This window comes from Triturus cristatus, chromosome 6 (assembly GCF_964204655.1).
Source record: "Triturus cristatus chromosome 6, aTriCri1.1, whole genome shotgun sequence".
Lineage (NCBI taxonomy): Eukaryota > Metazoa > Chordata > Amphibia > Caudata > Salamandridae > Triturus > Triturus cristatus.
Window position 1 is genome coordinate 1,349,159,029 of NC_140589.1, and position 24,077 is coordinate 1,349,183,105.

The following is a 24,077-nucleotide window of genomic DNA, read 5'->3' on the forward strand; positions in this document are numbered from 1 at the left end:
TAGTCCACGCAGAACCTCATCTCTTTCTTACCGCCCTGGGTGTGAGGTTTCGGCACGAGCACTACGGGACTAGCCCAGGGGCTGTCCGAGGGTTCAATGACTCCCAGCTCCAACATTTTCTGCACCTCTGTCTTGATGCAGTCTCTGACGTGATCAGGTTGCCGATAGATTTTACTCTTTACGGGTAGACTGTCCCCAGTGTCGACCTCGTGGGTACACCAATTGGTCTGACTGGGTGTCAGAGAGAACATATGTCGAAAGGATTGAAGAACCTGTTTGCAATCCTTTTGTTGATGTCCAGAGAGGCTGCCACAAAAGACAACACCATCTACTGATCCATCGTCAGGGTTCTGAGAGAGCAGGTCCGGGAGAGGGTCACTCTCCTCCTCCTGTCCCTCATCTGTGGCCATGAGCAAGCCCATGCCCTCCCTGTCGACATATGCCTTGAGCCTGTTTACATGGAGCACCCTGTGGGGGCTCCGGGGAGTTCCCAGGTCTACCAGGTAGGTGACCTCTCCCTTTTGCTCAATGATCGTGTGGGGCCCAGACCATTTGTCTTTGAGTGCTGCTGGGGCCACTGGCTCCAGCACCCACACCTTCTGTCCAGGCTGGTACACAGTCAGGACAGCCTTTTGGTCGTGCCAAGCTTTCTGTAATTCTTGGCTCGCCTCAAGGTTTTTAGACGCCTTTTCCATGTACTCCGCCATCCGCGAGCGGAGACCGAGCACATAGTCCACAATGTTTGATGCCGGCTTTCTGAGAGGTCTCTCCCATCCTTCCTTTACCAAACAAAGGGGTCCCCTTACAGGATGTCCGAACAGAAGCTCGAAAGGGCTGTAGCCAACCCCCTTCTGCGGGACCTCTCTGTAGGCGAACAAGAGGCAGGGTATCAGGACATCCCATCTCCGCCGAAGCTTTTCAGGTAGTCCGTGAATCATCCCTTTTAGGGTCCGGTTGAATCTCTCAACCAGCCCATTGCATTGTGGGTGATAGGGTGTGGTGAACTTGTAGTTGACACCACATTCCTTCCACATAGCAGTCAGATATCCCGACATGAAGTTTGCACCTCTGTCTGAGACGACCTCCTTAGGGAAGCCCACTCTGGAGAACACTCCAAGTAGGGCCCGTGCCACCACAGGTGCTGTAGTGGTCCTAAGGGGAATAGCTTCAGGATACCTGGTGGCGTGGTCCACCACCACCAGTATAAACTTGTGCCCTGATGCTGTCTGGGGTTCCATTGGTCCGACAATGTCGATCCCCACTCGCTCAAAGGGTACCCCCACCACTGGTAGTGGTATGAGGGGGGCCTTTGTCGTGCCACCTGACTTACCACTGGCTTGGCAAGTGACACAGGAGCGGCAAAACTCCTTCGTATCCTCGGACATGTGGGGCCAGTGAAAGTGTGGGACAATTCTGTCCCAAGTCTTATTCTGGCCTAAGTGACCTGCAAGGGGAATCTCGTGGGCCAAGGTGAGAAGGAAACCTCTCAGAGACAAGGGGATGACCAGCCTCCTGGTCGCACCAGGTTTGGGGTCTCTTGCCTCAGAGTACAGGAGTCCATCGTCCCAGTACACTTTGTGGGTACCTGTGGCGTTCCCTGCAGCCTCAGCAGCAGCCTGCTGTCTGAGGGGTTCAAGTGAGGGGCAGTCTAACTGTGCCTTCCCCAGGTCTTCCCTGGAGGGTCCCCCTGAGCCCAGAAACTCAACCTGACCAGGTTCAAGCTCTTGCGGCTCAGTTTCCCTCAGTTCCTTAAGGTCAGCCTCCTCGGAGACTTGATCCACGACCTGGGGCAAGGGGGAAGGCGAAGCCTTACCCTTACTGCTCCTTTTCTTGGAAGGTGTCTGGTCCGTTCTTCCAGGATCCAGCACCTGTTCAGTGGGGCATCTTTTGGCCTGTGACCTGGTCACAGCAAGGACATGTGCTGGCAAGCCTAACATCTCCATGTGAGTCCTCTGCTCCACTTCTGACCATTGTGACGTTTCCAAATCATTGCCCAACAGACATTCTACGGGGAGGTCTGAACTAACCACAACCTTTTTCGGGCCACTTACCCCTCCCCAGGAGAAATCAACAACTGCCATACTGTGATTGGTAGTGACGTTGCTGGCATTGGTCACTAGGTAATTGGTACCTAGCATGATCTGTCCAGGGTCCACGAAGTTAGGCGTCACCATGGTGACACTGGCACACGTGTCCCTGTAGGCCTGAGCCACTTTTCCATTGATCAAAGGTGTCTGTCTGTTTTTGCCCAAAGTATTGGGACTGGCATCAGGGGACATATCCATATCCCCTGTACAGACAAGGACGGCCTGAGTGAGCGTGCCGACTAAGTCGTCACTCCCCTCGGTTCCCAAGGTTAACCCAACTAATGCCTTGGGAGGCGCACTACCACTGCTAACTGTACTAGGGGGCGCAGGTGCCTTAGGGGCTGCAGTGGTAGGAGTTTGCCCTCCTTTCTTGGTGCACTCACTAAACCAGTGAGTCTTACTTTTACAGTACTGGCACCACCTTTTTGACTGGCCTTCTTGAGTCTTCTTCTTCTGTGAAGCCTGACCCCCACCCTCTTTGGTTTGTTGGGGACCTGTCGAAGACTTCTGGTCATTTTGTTCGTTCTTGTTACCCTTTTGGTCTGCTTTCTTCTGACCACCCTGGTTCTGATTCTGGTTCTGCTTGACCCTTGTTCTGACCCATCTGTCTGCCTTCTTTCCCAATTCTTGGGGAGAGGTCAGATCCGAGTCGACAAGGTGCTGATGCAACAATTGGTTCTGACAGTTGTTTAAAATCTGTTCTCGCATGATAAGATTGTACAATCCTGTGTAATCAGTAACCTTGCTACCCAGCAACCAGCCTTCCAAAGCCTTAGTGGCACAATCAACAAAGTCAGTCCAATCCTGAGACTGAATTTTCTGGGTGTCCCGGAACAGCACCCGGTACTGTTCCGTGGTTAAGCCGAACCCATCAATCAGTGTGTTCTTCAGGACTTGGTAGTTGTTAGCATCCTCAGCTCTAGTAGTGAGGAGCTTGTCCCTTCCTTTACCTTCAAAGGAAAGCCACAGTATAGCTGCCCACTGACTTGGGGGGACGCACTGGACAGTGCAGGCCCTCTCCAAGGCAGTTATCCACTTGTGGATGTCGTCCCCTTGTTTAAAGGGGGGCACTATTTTACTCAGGTGTCTAGTGTCTATACCCCTGTCTTTCTCTCTATTGAGACTGCTGCCACCAGTGGGATCTAACCCACTTAATTTCTGCTCTCGGGCCAGGGCAAGTCTTTCTTTGGCGAGGGCAAGTTATTCCCGCTCGATCCTCAGATTGACTTCCCGCATCTTCGCTTCATGCTCCCTCCTCTGAGGGGAAGTCATTCCTCTCTGAGAGGATGCCTGAGAGACATGTGTATGAACCGATCTGCCGGAGCCTCTGGAGAGAGACCTAGCTCGTCCGTTCCCAAGGTTAAGCCTGCTTGAGCGTGGGCCCGGGGCTCCCCCAGTTCCATTCTCATGCCTGCTTAAGTTGGTCCTTGTAAGCCTGCTGACTACCACTGGACCTTTGTCTGCCTCGTCTCCCGATAACTCGTCCTCGTCCTCCTCCTCTGTGTGGAGGTCGAGGTCGGGGTCACCGAGGGTTCCCTCTAAGGGAGGCATGTTCCCATCTGCACTGGGGGGACCTGTGTTAGAGGACCTCCTAGCATCGTACGCCTCTAAGAGACCTATCAGAATTGCGATGGTAGGGTTAGAACCCTGGTTTAGCTTCCTGGAGGCACATAGTTGTCGCATCTCCTTGAAGCTAAGGGTTGCATATCGTGACACGACCTGTGGAGGGTCACTGACCACTAAGGGAGTCTGCGAGGACTCTCCGTGGACCGACATGCTTGTCTAGTGCGGTGTAAGTGTTGCACCTACCTACACTATGTGTTTACCTACTGATCCCTTGCTAGGAGTTGTAGTCAGGGTGTGCTAAGCCCTGTTACACTACAACAGCCGGTTCAGTAGAACTCGGAGTATTCTAAGTTAAGTTATATGTACCTGGGTACTTATGTGATCTTTCACTGCGATATTCTTAGGATACGTGTGTGGTAAAACAACAGCAAGCTCAAATCCCAACCGCTGCTCACCAATGTGAGAAGTTGGCCTGATATGTAGTGCTCACTATTCTAGTGATCACTGTGTATCATTCCAAACGACCCTTATTGATGATTGGTTGTAAGTCAACCTTTTAGACCAGCTATCCTAGTAGCGTGGATACGAGCAGTCTTAGGCTAAACTCTAGAGGGCGTGTTAAGCCAGCTGTTTACCATCACATATACCCCTTGAACACCAAGTGAAAGGACACCACACAAGTTGTTATGAAAATAAAAGGGTATTTATTTATAACAAGACTACCCTGGCTCTTTATGAGTCAGGGAGCTAAGCACACTACAAAACTCTTAGGAAAATACTTCAGTTGCACAATTTACACAAATGCCCGAGGGGCACGAGAAACCATCTACACTAACAGTGAAATGCGAATGGTTAGAGTCTGGAGGTACTGATTCCGGAGTGTTCCGATCAGTGGGACTAAACGAAAAAGGAACTGGACACTTGTAGAGCGAACCTGCGATGGAGCACCGAGATGCCCGATTTACCTAGCCCGGAGGCTGCGGCTGCGTGAAGTTCGTCAAGATGTCGGGAGTCCTCGTGTAGTCTCAGGAGCCTGAAAGAAGAAGTTGCTGGCAGGCGACCAGTGACGATGTTCAGAGCGATCCAAGCCTGGATCGGTGATGAAGGAAAACCTGAAAGCAGAGGGGACTCAGTTCTCAACCGCTAGCCAGCGATCGTGTGGGTACCAGGAGGGTACCGGCTGAAGTCACCTCGACTAGGTGAGTGGGTGACGTCGGACTCGGCTGTTCCTCGGACCAGGAGGCGCGGCGGCGACCAGGATGGAGGGCGAGCTGTCCCACGAAGGTGTCTGCTGTCGATGATGCTGGGCCCAGGAAGGGGCAGCGGATCTTGGCAGTGGCCACCCAAGCGGGGGAGTCAAGATGGCGTCGGGAGTGGACCAGGAGGGTCCGGGGTACTCCTCTGTTGAAGGGGAGCAAGTGCCAGTCTGGAGCAACCAGACTAGTGATGAAAAATAATCTTGGAGCGTCGTGAAGAGGGCCACAAGCCGGTCGGCAAGTGGTCGGACAACGCGGTGAACAGCAAGGAGCGGAAGGGCCCCCCACGCAGATCTCGCGGATGCTGGGGAGACAGACTTCGATGCTGGAGCTGCTCAGGGTTTAGGGCTTCTCAAACCCTAGGTGCACTCACTCGAGGGTCCCTCGGTGGGCGTGCTAGTTAAGCGTCGTGCAGGTTCTGAAGATAGCCGGTCCCGCAGGTCTCGTCACACCTACGACTCTCAGCTGAGCTGATGAGGGAGGTAAAAGGTCAGAGATGGCAGGGAACTCGGGTCTCGTCGAGCTGGGCAGTCTTGATCCGTAGGAGAGACTTACAGCAAACCGCAAGCGCTTAGTTGGTGCCTGCTGGTGCAGGGTGGCTACTCCTTAGCCACAAGGGAGAGTCTTCAGAAATAGTCAAGAGTTCCTTTCGTGGAAAGTGGTTCGTGATTCGGAGGTATCCGATTATCTGATTATCCAATTTGGGAAGGGGACTCGCTCCTACCTTTATTCTAAGAAAAAGGGGTTCAGGGTTACTTCCATGTCGTGCCCCTCTAGGAGGGGGGAATGCTAACCCCGTCGCCAGAACTAGCGAGGGGTTCGTATTCCAATTCGTATGACACCTTACGCGACATGTGTAGGTGATGCGATGCCAAAGTTAGCAAATAGTTGGCCCGCGTCACCATGGAACGGCTATTAGGACTTGGTTCCGCAAGCCGTCGACGGGCTCGGCTCGCGCCAGAGCACCATCCCACATGACTCCCCGCACTCTGCCTTCAGGATTGATAAGGCCTGCCATAGGAGTGACTGATAGGAATCCATGTGTCCATTTTAGGGTTAGGTGTAGGAATACTACACCTACAGCAACGGGTGATTACACCACGTGGCCCCAGCTGTCGTGCAGCCAGTTGTGTCCGATTTGGGCGGCCATTCCAGGGGTGGCATAATACATGCTGCAGCCCCTGGTAGGCCCTGGGTACACCGATGCCCTGGATACCTGTGGTATGCTGAGACAGGGACTGACAAGGCGGCCCAGTTCCAATTAGTGGATGCACCTAACGTACATGTGTGTTAATTTCGAGAGAGAACAGCTAGGCTGTGGGTCTGATCGGCAGGCCCACAGCCGGAGAAAGTCGTAAACCAATGAAGCAAAAGCAAAAAAGTCTGGGTGATCATAGGATTGCAGACCCTACTCTCCTACACGAGTTACTTACCTTCGGTAACGATGTATCTGGTAGAGACGATTCTAGCCGCAGATTCCTTCATGGCTCGCCCTTCCTCCCCGTTCTGCGACGGCTTGTGATTTGGTCTTTTGCACTCGCTTCCCTGTGGGTGGCTGTGTCTTCTATGAGTACCTTCTTTCCCTCTTTCTGTCAGGCTGTCCCCTTTTTCCTCCCCGTTGTCACATGGGAGGATAGGTTTGTTGGTACTTCTGGCTCATTGCGATCCTTTAGGTTGGGGTCTTTTGGCTGTGCCTCTGCTCCTGATGGGGTGTTGTCACACTCTGTGATGGGTATGTCTTGTAGTTTTATCGTTCCCTGTGTGCTCCCGACTGGTTCCCCTTCCTTGTCTTTGGTTGGGTTGTAGTCCTGTTGCATGTTATCGTGACATTTTTACATATGTCCCTTGTTTCTGGTGGGGGGGGGGTGTGCTGTCTCTATACTAGCAGGGTTGCTGCTCTGTTCTTTATTCGCTTCCCTGTGGGTGGCTGTGTCTTCTATGAGTATCTTCGTTCCCTCTTTCTGTCAGGCTGTCCCCTTTTTCCTCCCCGTTGTCACATGGGAGGATAGGTTTGTTGGTACTTCTGGCTCTTTGCGATCCTTGAGGTTGGGGTCTTTTGGCTGTGCCTCTGCTCCTGATGGGGTGTTGTCACACTATGTGATGGGTATGTCTTGTAGTTTTATCGTTCCCTGTGTGCTCCCGACTGGTTCCCCTTCCTTGTCTTTGGTTGGGTTGTAGTCCTGTTGCATGTTATCGTGACATTTTTACATATGTCCCTTGTTTCTGGTGGGGGGTGTGTGCTGTCTCTGTACTAGCAGGGTTGCTGCTCTGTTCTTCATTCTTTCCCTGCCTTTGGGTACTGCAGTGCCGGGCACTGCTCTTTATGGTGTTGTTCCTCACCATTCCTTTTTCTTTAGCCCACTGTTCCTATACTCTCACAGTTTTGTATGCTGACTCCGAGTTGTGGCGCAGAAAAGTTCTCCGAAGAAAACTGACGGCGCGCCGGGGTGGGACTTAGGTGACCTCGCTGACATCACGTACGCGGACGACGCCGGGGCGGAGTCGCGTGATGCCGTTCCCCCGGCGCGCAGGGATGCTGGGCAAGAAAGTTTTCCGGGTCCAGTCTCACGCCTGGGGATAATTCTACATGAAGGAATCTGCGGCTAGAATCGTCTCCACCAGATACATCGTTACCGAAGGTAAGTAACTCATATGTCGTTCCCTGTGTGTCCCCGACTGGTTCCCCTTCCTTGTCTTTGGGTTGGGGTTGTAGTCCTCTTGCATGTTATCGTGACATGTTTACATATGTCCCTTGTCTCCGGGGAGGGGTGAGGGGGGGGGGGGGCTGTCTCTGTACTGGCAGGGTTGCTGCTCTGTTCTTTATTCTTTCCCTGCCTTTGGGTACTGCAGTACCGGGCACTGCTCTTAATGGTGTTGTTCCTCACCATCCCCTATTTTCTGTTCTTTCGCACACTGTTCCTATACTCTCACGGTTTTGTCTGCTGACTCCGCATGTGACGCGGAAAAGTTCTCTGAAGAAAACTGATGAAGGCGCGCCGGGGTGTGACTTAGGTGACCTCGCTGACATCACGTACGCGGACAACGCCTGGGCGGAGTTGCGTGATGCCGTTCCCCCGGCACGCAGGGATGCTGGGCAAGAAAGTTTTCCGGGTCCAGTCTCACGCCTGGGGATAATTCTACGTGAAGGAATCTGCGGCTCGAATCGTGTCTGCCAGATACATCGTTACCGAAGGTAAATTACTCGTACTTCACAGCTTCTGGTGCCTTTGCCTCCCAGTGTTTTCCGCTCTCTTTAGAACTTCATGGTCTGGCGGTTAACTGCGCTACATTACTGTCCTCACTAAGGTTTGTCCCAAAGGTTAACCGTGCTGTTTTACTCACGTTATGGACGACTAAGTTCTCTCGGGAACTTGGTGAGGTTCAGTCGCAGACCCGCCTCCTCCATGGGTGGCTTTGGTATCTATTCTGAGTTAAGGAATCTGCGGCTAGACGTCTCTATCAGATTAACAAGTTCGGTAACGATGTATCTGGTAGAGACATAGTCTATCCACAGATTCCTTAGCGCCCGCCCGTCCTCCCCATTCTGCGAGGACCTTTTCAGGTTGGTGCTTTCTATACTCGCCTCCCTTAGGGTGGCTTGCCCTTTTGCAGAGTGATATTCTCTCACTCCAATACTCTGCTTCGTTATGTTTCTCTGCTCCATTCTGCCCTTCTCAAGATTAGGCGGTATGTTGATAGATCCTGTGGTCTTTCCAGCCCTCGGCCTGGATTGTACGGTGTGAAATATTTTCACGCTTTTTCCCACCATCCTGCTCTCCCATTCTCCATTGCCTTGTGGTCTTTGTCACCCCTGCTGCCTTTTACTTCAGATCTATTGGCTACATTTATGGGTTTTGTATTGGGGTTGCAACGTCTATTTCTGGTGACATCTTGTGGTGCCCTCTCTTTAATCTTGTGTTCCGGACTTGTCTCCTTCACGGTTTTAATTTCTGGATGCGGACTTTCTATCCTCTGCCAGGCTATTTTTCCACATCCCTGTTATAGGAGAGTAGGGTCTGCTTTCTATGTTCACCCCCACTTTTTGCTTTTGCTTCACTGGTTTTCGACTTAGATGTGGCTGTGGGCCTGCCAATCAGACCCACAGCCCAGCTGTTCTCTCTCTAAATTCATACTATGTACTTTAGGTGCATAACCCAATTGGTTAGGATCACCTTCTTGGCCCCTGTATAGTGTACATTAGGTACCCAGGGCATAGGTGTACCCTAGGCCTACCAGGGGCTGCAGCATGTATTATGCCACCCCTGGCCTGGCCTTCCATTATGACACAACTGGCTGATCACTCAGCTGGGGCAAGGTCGTTTAATCACCCCTTGCTTAGGTGTAGTATTCCTATACCTACCTTATATATAGACACATGTGTACCTATCAGCCACTCCTATGGCAGGCCTTAACAATCCTGGAGGCAGAGTGCTTGGTAACATGAGAGATGGTGCTCTAGCATGAGTTGAGCCTGTCTGCAGCTTTCGGAACCATGTCCTTATAGCTGTTCTATGATATAGCCTACCATATACTCTTAAAGTACCTTATAATCTTAAACGGTTATGGTAACTATGGTTTGGCTTTATCAAAACATGTCGTGTAAGGTGTCTAACACTTTGGAATAATACCCCCATACCATTTCTGGCAATGAGGATATTATTCCCCCCTTCTAGAGGGAGAAGACATGTTGAAACCTACTTACCCGGTTAAAGTTAACCAGAGCCCCAGCATCACAAAATGGATGCTGCTGCCACAGACACAAGTCTGACCTCCTGCTGCTGGGAGTCCTTCCAGCGAGGGAGGCTTGTACAATAGGTTTCCTGCCTTGGGAGGTGCGAGCACCACCCTAGACAGGATTTAGTGTATTGGGGCAGGGAGGGTTGAATGAAACGAGACACTGCCTGGGGCACACAAGGTGTCCCATGCATAGTCCAGTTCAAACCGGCGCTGGGGCACTCCAGCCCCAGCTTTGGCGCGAAACTGGACAACGGAAAGGGGGTGTAACCACTCCCCTTCCTGGTCCCACCCATAGAAGGGACCTTGCAGGTAGCCCAGCCCACTAGCCCAGTATATCAGTAGGTAGCTGAGCCCTGCTAAATTAGATTAACCTGAATCTGCAACTTGAACAGAAACTCTGGACCTTCGACATTCGACCTCAGGGAGAAGACTGAAGAAATCTCCCTTGTGGCCAAGGAGTGACCACCCTGGGCAACCAGGCACCATCCAGCGACCGCTGCTTGCTTTGCGACTGATCCTACGAGGGACGACTGCAGAGACTGACCAGCGCCGAGACTTCCAGACACCTCTGACCCAGATCCACATCTGCAGCGAAGCTGAAACCCGTGGAGGCGACAAGGGACGTGGGACCGGCGACTTGGGAAATGTGGCTAGTAACTGACTAGCGTGACTTCTGAGGCTTCCTCGAGGCTGTGCTTGGGGAATTGAGAAGCCCCACTCCCGAGCACCATCTGCAAAGACGATCAGCTCCCCACACTTCACGTGTTCTGCTTGGGGCCCTTCTGCACCTGAGTTGCTCGACGTGTTGTCCGGTTGCTGGCCCGTTCGCTAGTAGCCTCTGCGACGACGAACCTTTGATTCTAACTTGCTGGTCCGGCTCCTCCAGACTGGCACCCGCTGCTCTGTGAAAGAGAAGCACCCCAGACCTTCCTGGTCTGCACCAGAAGCAAGTCCTCCATTCTGCCTGGGTTACGCTTGCCAAGGCTTGTTGGGTCCTGACTCGACATCGACGCCGCCGACAGCAAGAGCCTTCGTGGGACAGCTCGCCTCCTGGTCCTGGTCATCCTCGACGTCTCCTGGTACCCTTGGCTGCTGCGACAAGCTTCACCTCTTCACCTGCATCTGCACAATATCGCCTGGTTCCTTCCTGGTTCCTTCCCGGCTCCTGGCTGGTGACCTAGACTCTGTCCCTTCTGCTTGCAGGTATCCTTCCTTCTTGATCCCATCCTTGGGATCCACCGGACACTCTTCACTGACTGCCTGTCAGCAACTTTCCTTCAGGCATCCATAGAAGTCAACGACGAAACCCGTCGCAAGTTCACACCTATGCACCCGCAGCCCGTGGGCTAGGTAACTTGAGTACTCAAGTGCTCACAAGGGTATTGACTATCCTAGGGTCTAGTTTCCGAGTCTCAACTTTCTAGCTATTCCAGAAGTGTCCTAAAACTGTTTAATTCTAATAACTACTATTTCTATCGACTTTTACGCATTACGCATGAGTGTTTCCACTCGGTACCTGAATCCCGTGGGCCTCCCACTATCTAACCTTTGGTAGTATAGTGTAGCCCCAGCGATTCCCTAGGCCTATCCTGTGTTTGTGACAGTGGTTCTTATACCACTTACTTAGTATATGGTTTGCGTGGCTCTAGGGCCTAACTGTATTACTTACCTGTGTGACTTAATGTATGCTTAAATAAGACTGTGTTGTACTTACCTCGAATCTCATAAAGAGTGCTGAGGGTTGGACTAGAATAAATACATTCTATTTTTATATATATCTGTTGTGGTGTCCTTTAATTTGGTATTCAAGGGATTGCAAATGGTATAACAGCTGGCTTCACATGCCATACAGAGTTTAGCCTAAGACTGCTCTTGTCCATTCTACCACTAGGATAGCTGGTCTATAAGGTTGACTTTACAACCAATCACCATAAGGGTTGTTTGGACTGATACAAGGTGTACACTAGAATTAGTGACATCATATATCAGGCCAACTTCTCACACTTGTCTCCCTTTAACGTTGATTGAGCCTTCTCTCTTGCGGGGTGGCTCTTCAGAGCACTACTCTGTCTCACCTGTCAAATTCTTCTATCTTTTCATCATTTTTGCACACTGTTCTCATATTCTCACAGTTTTTCGGTGATGGCTCCGCGCTTTGACGCGGAAAAGTTTCACTGATGAAAACTGACGTCAGCGCGCCAGGAGGGGCATAAATGGCTCCGCTGACGTAATGTCCATGGACGATGTCAGGGCGGAGCCAGGCAGCACCGCCCCCAGCGCGCAGAGGTGGTGCTGCGGAAAATTTTCCGGATTCAGTCTGACGTCTGGGGATATTCTAAGTTAAGGAATCTGCGGCTAGACTATGTCTCTACCAGATACATTGTTACCGAAGGTAAGTAAATTGTTCATTAAAACCTGTTATCTCTTGCTAAGAAGGAGCCTCTGGTGGGCGCCCATTCCACCAGGGCGATGGCAGCCACTACAGCATTGGGACGTGGTGTTCCTCTGCTAGACATCTGTCAGGCAGCTACTTGGGCCTCGTTTCACACTTTTACTAAGCACTATTGCCTGGACAGCCAAGTCCGGTGAGACTGCTTCTTTGGCCATTCTGTTCTCCGGGACTTCCTGGTGTAATATTGGTTCGCAGACCCACCACCGGTTTTGGTATTGCTGTGGTATCTCTTCTAAGGTAAGGAATCTATCACTATGTGTTTCTTTCAGATGAACAAGTTACTTACCTTCGGTAATGATATATCTGTAAGAGACATTATTTAGTGATAGATTCCTTACTGCCCTTCCCATCCTCCCCGTTCTGCGAACTGATTTCTAGGGTTAAGGTCATCCCTTTCAGGGCCCTAGTTTCAAGGCACCAGTGGTCAGTATCTTGCATGGCTCTGCGTTCCTGTGAGCGAGGGCGGCGTCTAAGTAGCTGCCGCCATGTCATCTCGGAGACCGCGATGCCAACGATGGACGCGGAGCCGCACAACTCCACCTTCCGACGCGCAGGGGTACTGCTGACGAAAACTTTCCGGATCCAGTCTGACGCCTGGGGTTAATTCTAAGGTAAGGAATCTATCACAACTAATGTTTCTTACAGATATATCGTTACCGAAGGTAAGTAACTTGTTCTTCCTTACCTCAACACTTAAAAAAGCACAAAGTTTCTTGAAATATTTTGCTGCAGCAGTGAAGTCATATGGGGACGATATTCAACATCATTCTGTGCTTCAAAACGTTTAGGCGCACATAATTAATTTTCTCCCCCAAAATATTGTAACTCAACTTTTTTATCTTTTGAAGAGTATTAACATGATGTTAATCCCTGTTAGAAGTAGTTTTATTGTTAAAGTAATGTTGTGTGAGCATATACTACTGTTGGCAATGGCTGTATAAACGTTTTTTAGATCGGTCTGTGTCATAATCTGTGCAGAAAATTTAAGGTACCCATGAAAAAACCAACGACAAAGATAAGTTTCATTTGCATGTTTTCTTAATGAGCAGGACATAAAGAAGTGTAGACAAACATTGTTCTTTCTGTACTTTCAGATGTAAAACAAGCATTGATCCAGTGGCAGGAGAGGATAGAGTTTGCCCATAAGCTCTTAACATTACTAAATTCTTATAGTCCACCAGAGCTGAGAAATGCTTGCATAGGTAAGTATATATTTTTTATTTTAAACACAGTTGGATGTGTTTCTGTCCATTATGCCCTTCATGTGCTTTCCAAAATTTATTTTTTAAGTAGGTATTAATTTACCCAGGAAGTACATGAAATGCAAACCTAAATTTCAGATGAATACTTATAACTGCAGAGTCCTCACCTATATTTCCCAGGCGTCAGACTGGATCTGGAAACTGGAAACAGTGCTATGTGACCTGGTGCGGCTCTGCTCTGGCTCCTTACCACCTGGAAATGACGGAGCAGAGCTACATACATGTGCTACCCATGCGTGCTGACATCAGTTCCTTTCTTTCCATGCCTTCTGGCGCGGTTACATGCTTCCGTCTCACTTTTGTTGTGCTTCCAGTGACTTCTGAAACCAGAAAATCCAGTGTGCTAGTGAAAGATGGCCCTTCCTAAAACTACAGGTTTCAAACCATAACACAACTGTAGGAAACAGATGTTGATCACAGACCTGCATGAGATGTCTCCCCAGGTGTTTGGGCTCTGGCCATAATTCAGTCATGTGACAAATATGCTGTCATGTACCCGAGGTAACTGTGACTGGGAACTGAGGCTGTATGTTTCCAAGCAGAAGTAGTAATGGGCATGACGTAAGTCTCACTAAAAGTCAAGACTGCATATTCGAGGAGGAGCCTAGCGCGCAACCAAGATGGCCGCGTAGGTGCGAGGCTCCCGAGGACCTCCGCGACCTCCTGAATTAATCCTGGCGATATCCTGTCCTTGTTGAGGGGACTGTGTTGGGGAACCGGAGCTGAGGCGCCACCCGTTTTTTGGGCTCGAATCGGACCCCGGACGCCGGTGGGAGCATCGATCGAAGGTTGCGGCCTTCTCCTCGCCGGCCCCCCGGATTGGAGTAGTGGGGCGATCCGGGGACAAAGTGAATAACAGCGGCGAGCGGGGCTGGGCGACTGGCGTACCCCGCACTTTCACTTTCGCTTTTGCGCCCTCCTAGCTCTCAAGCGGGGTCGGACTGCGGAGCGGGGTGCGGTGGTGTGGCCTTGTCCAGGAGCCCGGCTGACCCGCCGGCGGTGGGTTGACCCGCGGTTCGGTGGTCGCCCCTGCCCCCCCCCTGGCACCCGTGACTTGGTATAGCGGCCCGTTTGGGGAGCTTGGCACGACGGTGGAAGAGCCAGCATGTCCACCAAACAAGATGGCGACCGGGCGAAGGTGAAGACGACCCGCCGTGGCACGGCGCACCAGGCCAACAGTATGGACCGCTACACGCTCCAGAAGGGTTCTCCGGAGACATCGCGTGCATCCCCGGTGGGCCTGACGGAGGCGTCCGCTCATCCGGTGGATCTGACCCTCCGGGACGTCATGGGCGCCATCGCAGAGATGAAGGCCTCGGTGGACCAGCGTTTCGACACCTTAGCGCAAAAAATAGACTCGGTCCTGGTGGATGTGAGCCTTGTGAGGGCAGACTTGTCCAAAACAAACGACCGAGTCGACTCCCTGGCCCACACCACAACGAGCCTCACGACAGACGTGGTGGCCCTCCAGAAGGAGGTGCGCCGGCTTGGCCAGGCGAGCGCCCTGATGGACCGGCGACTGGAGGACTCCGAGGGTCGGGCCCGGAGGAATAATGTCCGTATTGTGGGGGTGCCGGAGGGACGAGAGGCGGAGGCGGCGGATCTTTTCGTGGAAGAGTTGATCCTGACCCATCTCCAGCCCCGGGGGCTGAGTAAGCTTTTTGCGGTGGAGCGTGCTCATCGGGTCCCCGGGGGCAGACCTAAGACTGGTGCCCCGCCGCGGCCTCTCATTGCCCGGATTTTTAATTTTCGGGACAGAGATGCTATCCTCCAGACCTCCAGACAACAGGGACCGGTCAAGCTTGACAACATGGAGGTACATTTCTACCCAGACTTTACCCCGGCGGTCCAGAAGCAGCGACAGAGCTTTCTTGGTGTTAAACGTCGCCTAAGGGACCTGAACCTCAAGTACTCAATGCTCTTTCCAGCTAAGCTGAGGGTAGAGGTGGATGGTCGCACGCACTTCTTCGACCGGCCCGAGGCGGCTGGGGACTGGCTGGACACTCTGCCTGGAGATCGGGGCCGGGGGGGCGGGGGGGGCGCGGCTGGCGAGGAGGGCCCGCCGGATCAGAATTGAGGGGTGACTGAATAGGCCTTGCTCTGGACGTTGTTCCTTCACCATTTATTGATTGCGTATGTTCCCCTCCTATGGAGGTCGTGCGGGGTCTGTTGGGGGCTTCCCTCCTCCTCTGGGGGACTAGTTAGTATTTTAGCTATGGGGCGACAGGCACACTGCACTTTGGGGGGGCTGTCTGGGCTCATGCAGGGGTGCAGGGAGGGGGGAGTTTTGTTGGGACCGGGGGGTGGGGGGGGTGTGTTGTTTGTTAGCACCGCAGGGCAAACCCGCTACTATGTTGTTGTTTTTAGGATGCTCGATGGGGGACGACCGATTGTTTCGACGTATGATGGGGGGTAGGGATTTGACTGTGTTGTCATGGAATGTTAACGGCCTGGGGGATAGGATTAAGCGTGGTGTGGTCCTGCAGTACTTAAAACGTATTTCACCAGATGTTGTCTTCCTGCAGGAGACGCACCTTATAGGTAACTCCTTTCATGCAATGAACTGGCGGGGATATCGTTTAGCGGCCCATTCCGGCTTCACCTCGGGCTCGCGGGGGGTGGGTATTATGATCAAGAACTCGCTCCCGTTGGAGATTGATGAGGTGCGCCATGATGAGAGGGGACGCTACACGGTTCTGGTGGGAAGAATGGAGGGTAGAGTGTTTATCTTTATATCAGTGTACGTCCCGCCTGGGTTACAAGCCACCACATTCGCGGACCTGGGGCGCCTCCTTCTGGACCTTCCGAGTGGCCTGCTGGTGGTTGGAGGGGATTTTAATGCGGTAGCCTCTGGGTCTATGGATCGCCATCCCCCTAGGGACCTCCCCCGGGCACAGGCGTGGCTGCCCGGCCTTCTGGACACGCTGGGCCTGGTGGATTGCTGGCGATTAAAGCATCCTGCATTGCGACAGTACACCTTCCACTCGGGTGCCCATGGTAGCCTCTCGCGGCTTGATTACATCCTTGTCCCGGCGGCCCATGCAGGGAGGGTGGGGGAGGTGCGCCATCTGGCGCGGGGTATCTCAGACCACTCCCCATTGTTGTTGCATTTCGATGTCTTCCCGAGGGGGGATGGCAGGGTGGCCCCAATCAATGCATGGTATTTGCGTGACCCCACCATTCGTGCCGATTTGATTAAATCCTTACAGCGATATTTCGATGAGAATGTGGGGTCGGTCTCTTCGGCCATCTCCCTGTGGGAGGCTTTCAAGGTAGTCCTTAGAGGGGAGGCCCTCTCCTTTATCTCCCATGCCCGGCGGCGCGAGCGGGAGGAGGTGACCCGGGTAGAGGCCGAGATTGCAGAACTGGAGGGTGACCTGGGGAGCGGGGTAACAGACGACAAGTTGCATGTTCTACACCTAAAGCAGGCGGCCTATCGGGCCCTCGTCACGGAGGCGGCCAGGGGCCTCAGTAGAGAGCAGCAGGGGCGATTGTATGATGTGGGTGATAAGGCTGGCAAATTGATTGCGTGGTTGGATAAGAGGGAGAGAGCGAGCCGCGTGGTGCCTTTGATTGAGAGTGTTGATGGTGCGTGTGTCACTGAGCCGGAAGCCATTGTCTCCTGCTTCGCGGATTATTTCCGCGAAGTCTACTCCCCGGTTTTCCCCTGCTCGGAGGCAGATTCCCATGCCCTGCTTCGGGACATCGCACTGCCCTCCCTAACGGTGGAGGACAGGGATTCGCTGGACGCCCCTCCCACCTCGGACGAAATTGCCTTGGCTATTCGCTCGGTTGCATCCGGCAAGGCCATGGGCCCCAATGGTATTCCCATCGAGCTCTACAAGCTACGCCCGGATGTGTTGGCGCCCCACCTGCGCGCGATGTTCCTGGCGGCCCACTCGCGGGGTTCCCTCCCGCCGGACCAGCGTCTGGCCACAATTGTGGTGATCCACAAGGAGGGGAAGCCCCGTGAACGGGTCACATCCTATAGGCCGATTTCGCTTTTGAACGCGGAGCCCAAAATCCTCGCCAAGGTGTTGGCCAACAGGTTGGTTGGCGTGGTGGGCGATTTGGTCCACCAAGACCAATCTGGCTTTATACCGCACCGCAACACGGCGCTCAATCTGCGGCGCTTGCACGGGGTGCTCGCGCGTGTCCCATTTGTGCGGGAGCCGGCCATCTTGGTGTCCTTGGACGCCACCATGGCGTTTGATACGCTTGAATGGCCATACATCTGGGCGATGCTGGCGAAATTCGGGTTTGGCCCGGGTTTCATTAGCTGGGTCAAATTGCTATATTCGGGTTCATTGGCGCAGGTGGTAGTGAATGGGCGAGTCTCGGCCCCATTCGCGCTGGGGAGGGGTACGCGACAGGGTTGCCCCCTGTCGCCTCTCCTGTTTGCCCTGGCCCTGGAGCCCCTGGCGGAGTGGCTGCGGTGGCACCCTTCTATCCGTGGTCTCCGCTGGACCCCCGAGCATGAGGACCGTGTGTCCCTCTATGCTGACGATATCCTTCTGTATCTCGCCTCCCCGCGTAAATCACTGATCGTCCTGGTTGATGTTTTGCGCTCATTCGGTCGCAACTCAGGCCTGGTCATCAACTGGGCGAAATCCTGTGTCTATGTGCTTTCCGGGGAGGCTCCGGCCCTACCACGGGACTGTCCGATCCAGATTGCCTCCCAAGGTTTTCGGTACCTGGGTATCTATATCACTCTTGACCCGGAGGCCCGCTATGAGCGGAATTTGCTACCCCCCCTCCGGCGCTTGAGGGAGGACGTGGTGCGCTGGCGGCGTCTGCCGCTCTCGCCTCTCGGCCGAGCGGCCTTGTTTAAAATGATGTCCCTGCCACGCTTCCTCTACGCCCTCCAGAATACTATGGACTTGGTCCCGGCACGCTATTTCCGTGAGGTGGAGGGCCTCCAGCGGCGCCTGTTCTGGGACGGGAGGCCGCGCATTGCTCTGGCTAAATTGACGCTCCCGTGGTACGATGGGGGGGTCGCCCTCCCTGACATTAAACGGTATTACTGGGCCTCCCAACTAGCTGCAATTAATCATGGCCTTTACGGGCCCGCCTTGAACCCGGCATTTGAGATGGATAAGATGCTCCTGCCCGGTGGCGATTACAATCGAGCGATCTACGCTGGCGCGCCCGACTCCCGTTTGACGGGACCGACGCGTGTCATGGTGCGTGTCTGGCACGCGGCTAATGCAGCTATGGGGTGGAAGGACAGTTTGACCCGGGCGTCACCGCTGTATGCGTCTGAGAGGTTGGGCTCCCTGTGGACGTCGAAGGGCTTCGAGAAGTGGGACACGATCGGAATCAGCGCGGTGGGAGATCTCTGGACGAGGGGGGGATTCAAAACTTTTGAGACGCTGCAGGCGGAGTTCCAGCTGCAGGGCAGTGAGTACTTTCGGTACCTACAGGTCCGCCATGCGCTGGGCTCCGTCTTCCCGGATGTCGCATCCATTCCGGAGTCTTCCCCCCTGGAGGACAGAGTCCTAGATGGCCATGTCCCGGACAGCACGATCTCCCTCATATACAAAAAACTGATCAACGATAGATCGTGCCTGCTGACTAGTCTCCGCGTGGCTTGGGTTGCCGACGGGCTGGAGCTGGACGACGAGGATTGGATTTCCGCGGTGGCCTCTCCGAAAGAGGTGGCCATCCCGGCTCGCCTTCGTTTCGTCCAGCTCAAGATCCTTCACCGGGTTTACGTGACGGGGCCAAGGCTTCTGCGTATGGGTTTTGCTGGTGACGGAATGTGTAAGCGTGGCTGTGGTGCGTTGGCGACTTTCATGCATATACTGTGGGAGTGCCCGAAGGTGGAGCGATTCTGGCGTGGTGTGCATGAGGTCCTGCGTGTGGTTACGCGTGTCGCGCTGCTGCCTGAAGCGAGGAGATGCTTGCTGAATGTATGGGAACCGAATGACTATTCGGTCCCGCAGACGCGGTGGGTGACTCTGGGATACATGATAGCCAAGCGCGACATTGCTCAATTGTGGGGATCCCAGAGGCCCCCTGCGGTGTCGGCCTGGAAAGAGCATATGGATTGGTGTATGTTTCGTGAAAAGGTGGTGTATGTGGCGAGAGGTAAGCCTGGGGCGTGGGTGAAACTCTGGGGCCCCTGGAACGCCTACCGCGGGGGTATTTGTGAGCCACCACTGCTACCGGCTGCCTCGCCTGCTCCGTCTCCCTAGACGGCCCCCCTCCCTCGGCCGCGGGCGCGCGGTCCCCCAGTCCCTGATCTATTCCCATTCCCCTCTCCAGAGTTCTGCTGCTGGTTTGGATCCCCCACTTATGGAGCACGTGCTGTCACTTTGGATCGCGGGTTGCCTTGCGGGTGTGGTTTTTTGGTGTTGTTTTTTTTCAAGAAAAGGGAATCGTACTGTGGGCTTGGAGCTGTGTGGCCTGCACCATTGATTACTCCTGTTTCACTGCTCTGCACTGCCGAGAGACTTTTACTGTATGTATGCAATATGCTTTTGTCATTCTAGCGGCCGGCCGGATGGTTGTAGGCCCATACCTGTAACTTTTACAAACTGCAATAAACGGTTTCAAAAAAAAGAAAAAAAAAAAAAAAAAAAAAAAAAAGACTGCATATTCACTCTTGTGAGAGGACAAATTTACGAGTCCTCCAGTAAGTTGAAGTCCAAATTTAAGCACAAGAAGTTAAAACAAGACATGAGCCCATCCCGCCACACACTATCCAAAGATGTCAGTTGCCCTCTGGATTTTCAGTTTCAGACCTCATTCCTCAGTTGGTCCAATGCACCACAAATTTCCCAGGCCACCAGCAGCACTACAGCAGATAAAAATATTTAATGAGGCAATGTTGCAGAAATTGGTCACTCCTCCAACTCTCTATGGTGGACCTTCAGGCCTCAAGGATGCGCAGGGGCCTTCAGTTAGGTTACCGCTGGCAGATCTGTCAGCTCATTCAAACCCCCTTGGACATGTCACAAGCTCCATACTGGCTCTGGTGCAGACTTTCGACCCAGTTCCACGGCTTGAGTGTGTCCTTCCCTCTTCAAAGCTGTTACTGGTGGTGCCAACACCATCTGATTGAGACTACTAGCCGCAAATTCCTTCACGTAGAATTATCCCCAGGCGTGAGACTGGATCCGGAAACTTTTTTGCCACAGCATCCCTGCGCGCCGGGGGTGGGGCGACATCACGCGACTCCACCCAGGCGTCCGCGAGGTCACATAAGACCCGCCCTGGCGTGCCTACGTCAGTTTTTTCCTTTTCCGCTTGCAACGCGGATCCGTTCCTTGCTACGCGCCTGTTTCAGGCCCCTTTCTTCCATTCTTTTGGTGGAACAGTGTGCGAATGCCTTCGGGCTTTAAAACTTGCACATTTTGTGGGCGTCTTATGCGGCGACGGACCCTCACCTCATTTGCATGTGGTGTCTGGGGGAGGATCACAACCCCACAGATTGTGCGGCGTGCCAGAAATTGAAGCCGAAGTCGCGGCAGGAGCACCGAATGAAACTTCTCTCGGCGCGCCTCTCCAGGTGGACGTCCTCCCCTCGGTCTGCTTCGGCGGACGGCTTCAGGTCCGGCCGTGGTCGTCGTCCTCGCCTTTCTCCGATGTCACGTAAGCGTCGCTCCCCGATGGGTAAGTGTCGCAGTTCGTCCTCGGGGGCTGGTTTCCGGCCTACCGGGGGCGTGGACTCTCGGCGGGTGATGCAGTCCCACGTGTCTCCTACCCACCGTTTCCCGGTGTTGGGGCGTCGAGAGTCCAGATGGAGACTTACGTGGCAGCTTTGCAGGCCTCGCTAGCGTCTCCTCCTCCTTCCCCTCCTGGGGCGTCGGCAGATCCCTCGCTCTGCGCAGGGCCCTCCGCGACGCCGCCGGTGGCTCTGGCCCCGGCGCCGACTGGGTCGGATCCAGGCTTGGAGGATGTGGTGCTGTTGGGGTGCAGCTCTTCTGGGGCACCTCCTTCAGGCCCGGCGTCTCTGCCTCACCGCAAACTCCCGTGGGGGTCCCTGCGGTGTCGCGGGAGGTCGCTGGGGCACGGGTCGCATCCCCGAGCCCCTGTCGGTCCCTTGGCAGGGTGGTCCTGTCTAAGGCCGAGGAGACGCCGCTACGGCGCCGGCAGCAGCTGGACCGTGCGGAGCCACAGGGGTCGGTGGACACTCCTCGTCCCGATCTGGGTCGAAGCTGAGGGCAGACCCCTCGTCCCTCTCGTACCTCCTCACAGGCGGCTGCCTCGTTGGAGGGCGAGTCGGAGGTTGTATCTGTAGGAGAGTAGGGTCTGCAATCCTATGATCACCCCAGATTTTTGCTTTTGCTGCTTCATTGGTTTACGACTTTTCCTGGCTGTGGGCCTGCCAATCAGACCCACAGCCTAGCTGTTCTCTCTCTAAAGTGATACATGTACCTTAGGTGCATTTACTAATTTGAACTGGGCCACCTTATCAGTCCCTGTATCAGCATACCTTAGGTATCCAGGGCCTAGGTGTACCCAGGGCCTACCAGGGGCTGCAGCATGTATTATGCCACCCCTGGCTGGCCACCCAAATCTGACACAACTGGCTGCACGACGGCTGGGGCAAGGTGGTGTAATCACCCTTTGCTTTAGGTATAGTATTCCTATATCTAACCCTAAAATGGACACATGTATTCCTATCAGTCACTCCTATGGCAGGCCTTATCAATCCTGAAGGCAGAGTGCTTGGAATCATGGGAGATGGTGCTCTGGCATGAGCTGAGCCCGTCTGCAGCTTGCGGAACCAAGTCCTAATAGCTGTTCCAGGATAACGCGTACCATATACTCTTAAAGTGCATTATAATCCTCGCGGTTATTTGCTAACTTTGGTATCGCATTATCAAAGCATGTCGAGTAAGGTGTCATACGAATTGGGATACTAACCCCGCGCCAATTCTGGCGACGGGGTGAGCATTCCACCCTTCTAGAGGGACACGACATGCATGTAACTGTGAACCCCGGTTAAAGTTGACTCGAGCCTCAGCATCACAAATGGATGCTGCCACCACAGACACAAGTCTGACCTCCTGCTGCTGGGAGTCCTTCCAGCGGGGAGAGCTTGGACAAAGGGTTTCCTGTCGGGGCGGTGCCCGCGCCATCCCAGACAGGGTTTTGTGTATTCCAGGTAGGCAAGGCTGAGAGGAAGGTGACTGCAAGTGGCACCCCGGTGCTCACTGTGCATAGGCCGGCTTGAACCAGTTCCAGGGGCACCCCAGCCTCTGAGCCGGGGAGAGACCGGACAAAGGAGAGGGGTGTAACCACCCCCCCCCTGGTCCCACCCATAGGCAGGACCTAGTCACGGGCCAGCCCCTTTTCTTAGAATAAAGGTAGGAGCGGGCCCCCTTCCCAAATTGGATAATTCTGAATCTTGAACTACTTTCCACGAAAGGAACTCTTGACTTTTTCTGAAGACTCTCCCTTGTGGCTAAGGAGTAGCCACCCTGCACCAGCAGGCACCACCTAAGCGCTTGCGGTTTGCTGCACGTCCATCCTCCGGATCCAGACTGACCAGCTCGACGAGACCCGGATTCCCTGCCATCTCTGACCTCTACCTGCATCATCAGCCCAGCTGAGATTCGTGGGTGTGACGAGACCTGCGGGACCGGCCATCATCAAAAACCTGCACGACGCTTGCCTAGCACGACCACCGAGGTACCCTCGAGTGAGTGCTCCCGGGGTTTGAGAAGCCCCAACCCTGAGCAGCTCCAGCACCGAAGACCAGCCTCCCCGAGATCTGCGTGGGGGCCCTTCTGCTCTTTGCCGCTCACCGCGTTGTTCGGTCACTTGCCGTTGGCTAGTGGCCCTCCTAACGACGCACCACGACATTTCCGCCGCTGGTCTGGTTGCTCCAGACTGGCCTTGGCTCCCCTCCAACAGAGGAGCACCCCGGACCCCCCTGGTCCAGACGCCATCTTGACTCCACCGCGTGGGCTTGCCTTTGCCAAGGGTTGTTTCCCCAATCCTGGGTCCAGCATCACCGACAGCAGACACCTTCGTGGGACAGCTCGCCCCTCCTGCCTGGTCGCCGACAACGCCTCCTGCACCGAGGGACAGCAGAGTACAGCGTCACCCACTCACCTGATCGCGGTGACTACCTCCGGGGCCATCCTGGTGCCAACTCAATCACTGGCTAGTGATTAAGAACTGAGTCCCCTCTGCTTTCAGGTTATCTCCATCACTGATCCAGGCTTGGATCCCTCCGAATATCGACACTGGTCGCCTGCCAGCAACTTCTTCTTTCAGGCTCCTGAGACTACAACGAGGACTCCCGACATCTTGCTGAACCTCACGCAGCCGCAGCCTCTGGGCTAGGTAACTCGAGCATTTCGGTGCTCCATCGCAGGTTCGCCCTACAAGTGTCCAGCTCCTTTTTCGTTTAGTCCCACTGATCGGATTTCTCCGGAATCAGTAACTTTAGACTCTAACCATTCGCATTTGTGTAAATTGTGCAACTTGAAGTATTTTCATAAGAGTTTTGTAGTGTGCTGAGCTCCCTGACTCATAAAGAGCCAGGGTAGTCTTGTTATAAATAAATATCCTTTATTTTCATAACAACTTGTGTTGTGTCCTTTCACGTGATGTTCAAAGGGTAAATGTGGTGGTAAAACAGCTGGCTTAACACGCCCTCTAGAGTTTAGCCTAAAGACTGCTCTCGTCCATGCTACTAGGATAGCTGGTCTATAAGGTTGACTTACAACCAATCATCAATGAGGGTCATTTGGAATGA

At 53.8% G+C, this 24,077-nt stretch overlaps 1 protein-coding gene across 1 annotated transcript in view; it reads left to right on the forward strand.

Moving 5' to 3' along the window:
- The window catches only part of USP34 (ubiquitin specific peptidase 34), a 2,509,780-nt gene that overhangs the window by 2,114,758 nt on the left and 370,945 nt on the right, over positions 1 to 24,077 (forward strand). Inside the window, exon 71 of the mRNA XM_085612349.1 lies at positions 13,193 to 13,300. Within this exon, the coding sequence (XP_085468475.1) occupies positions 13,193 to 13,300 (108 nt within the window). The remainder of the gene's footprint in view (positions 1 to 13,192; positions 13,301 to 24,077) is intronic.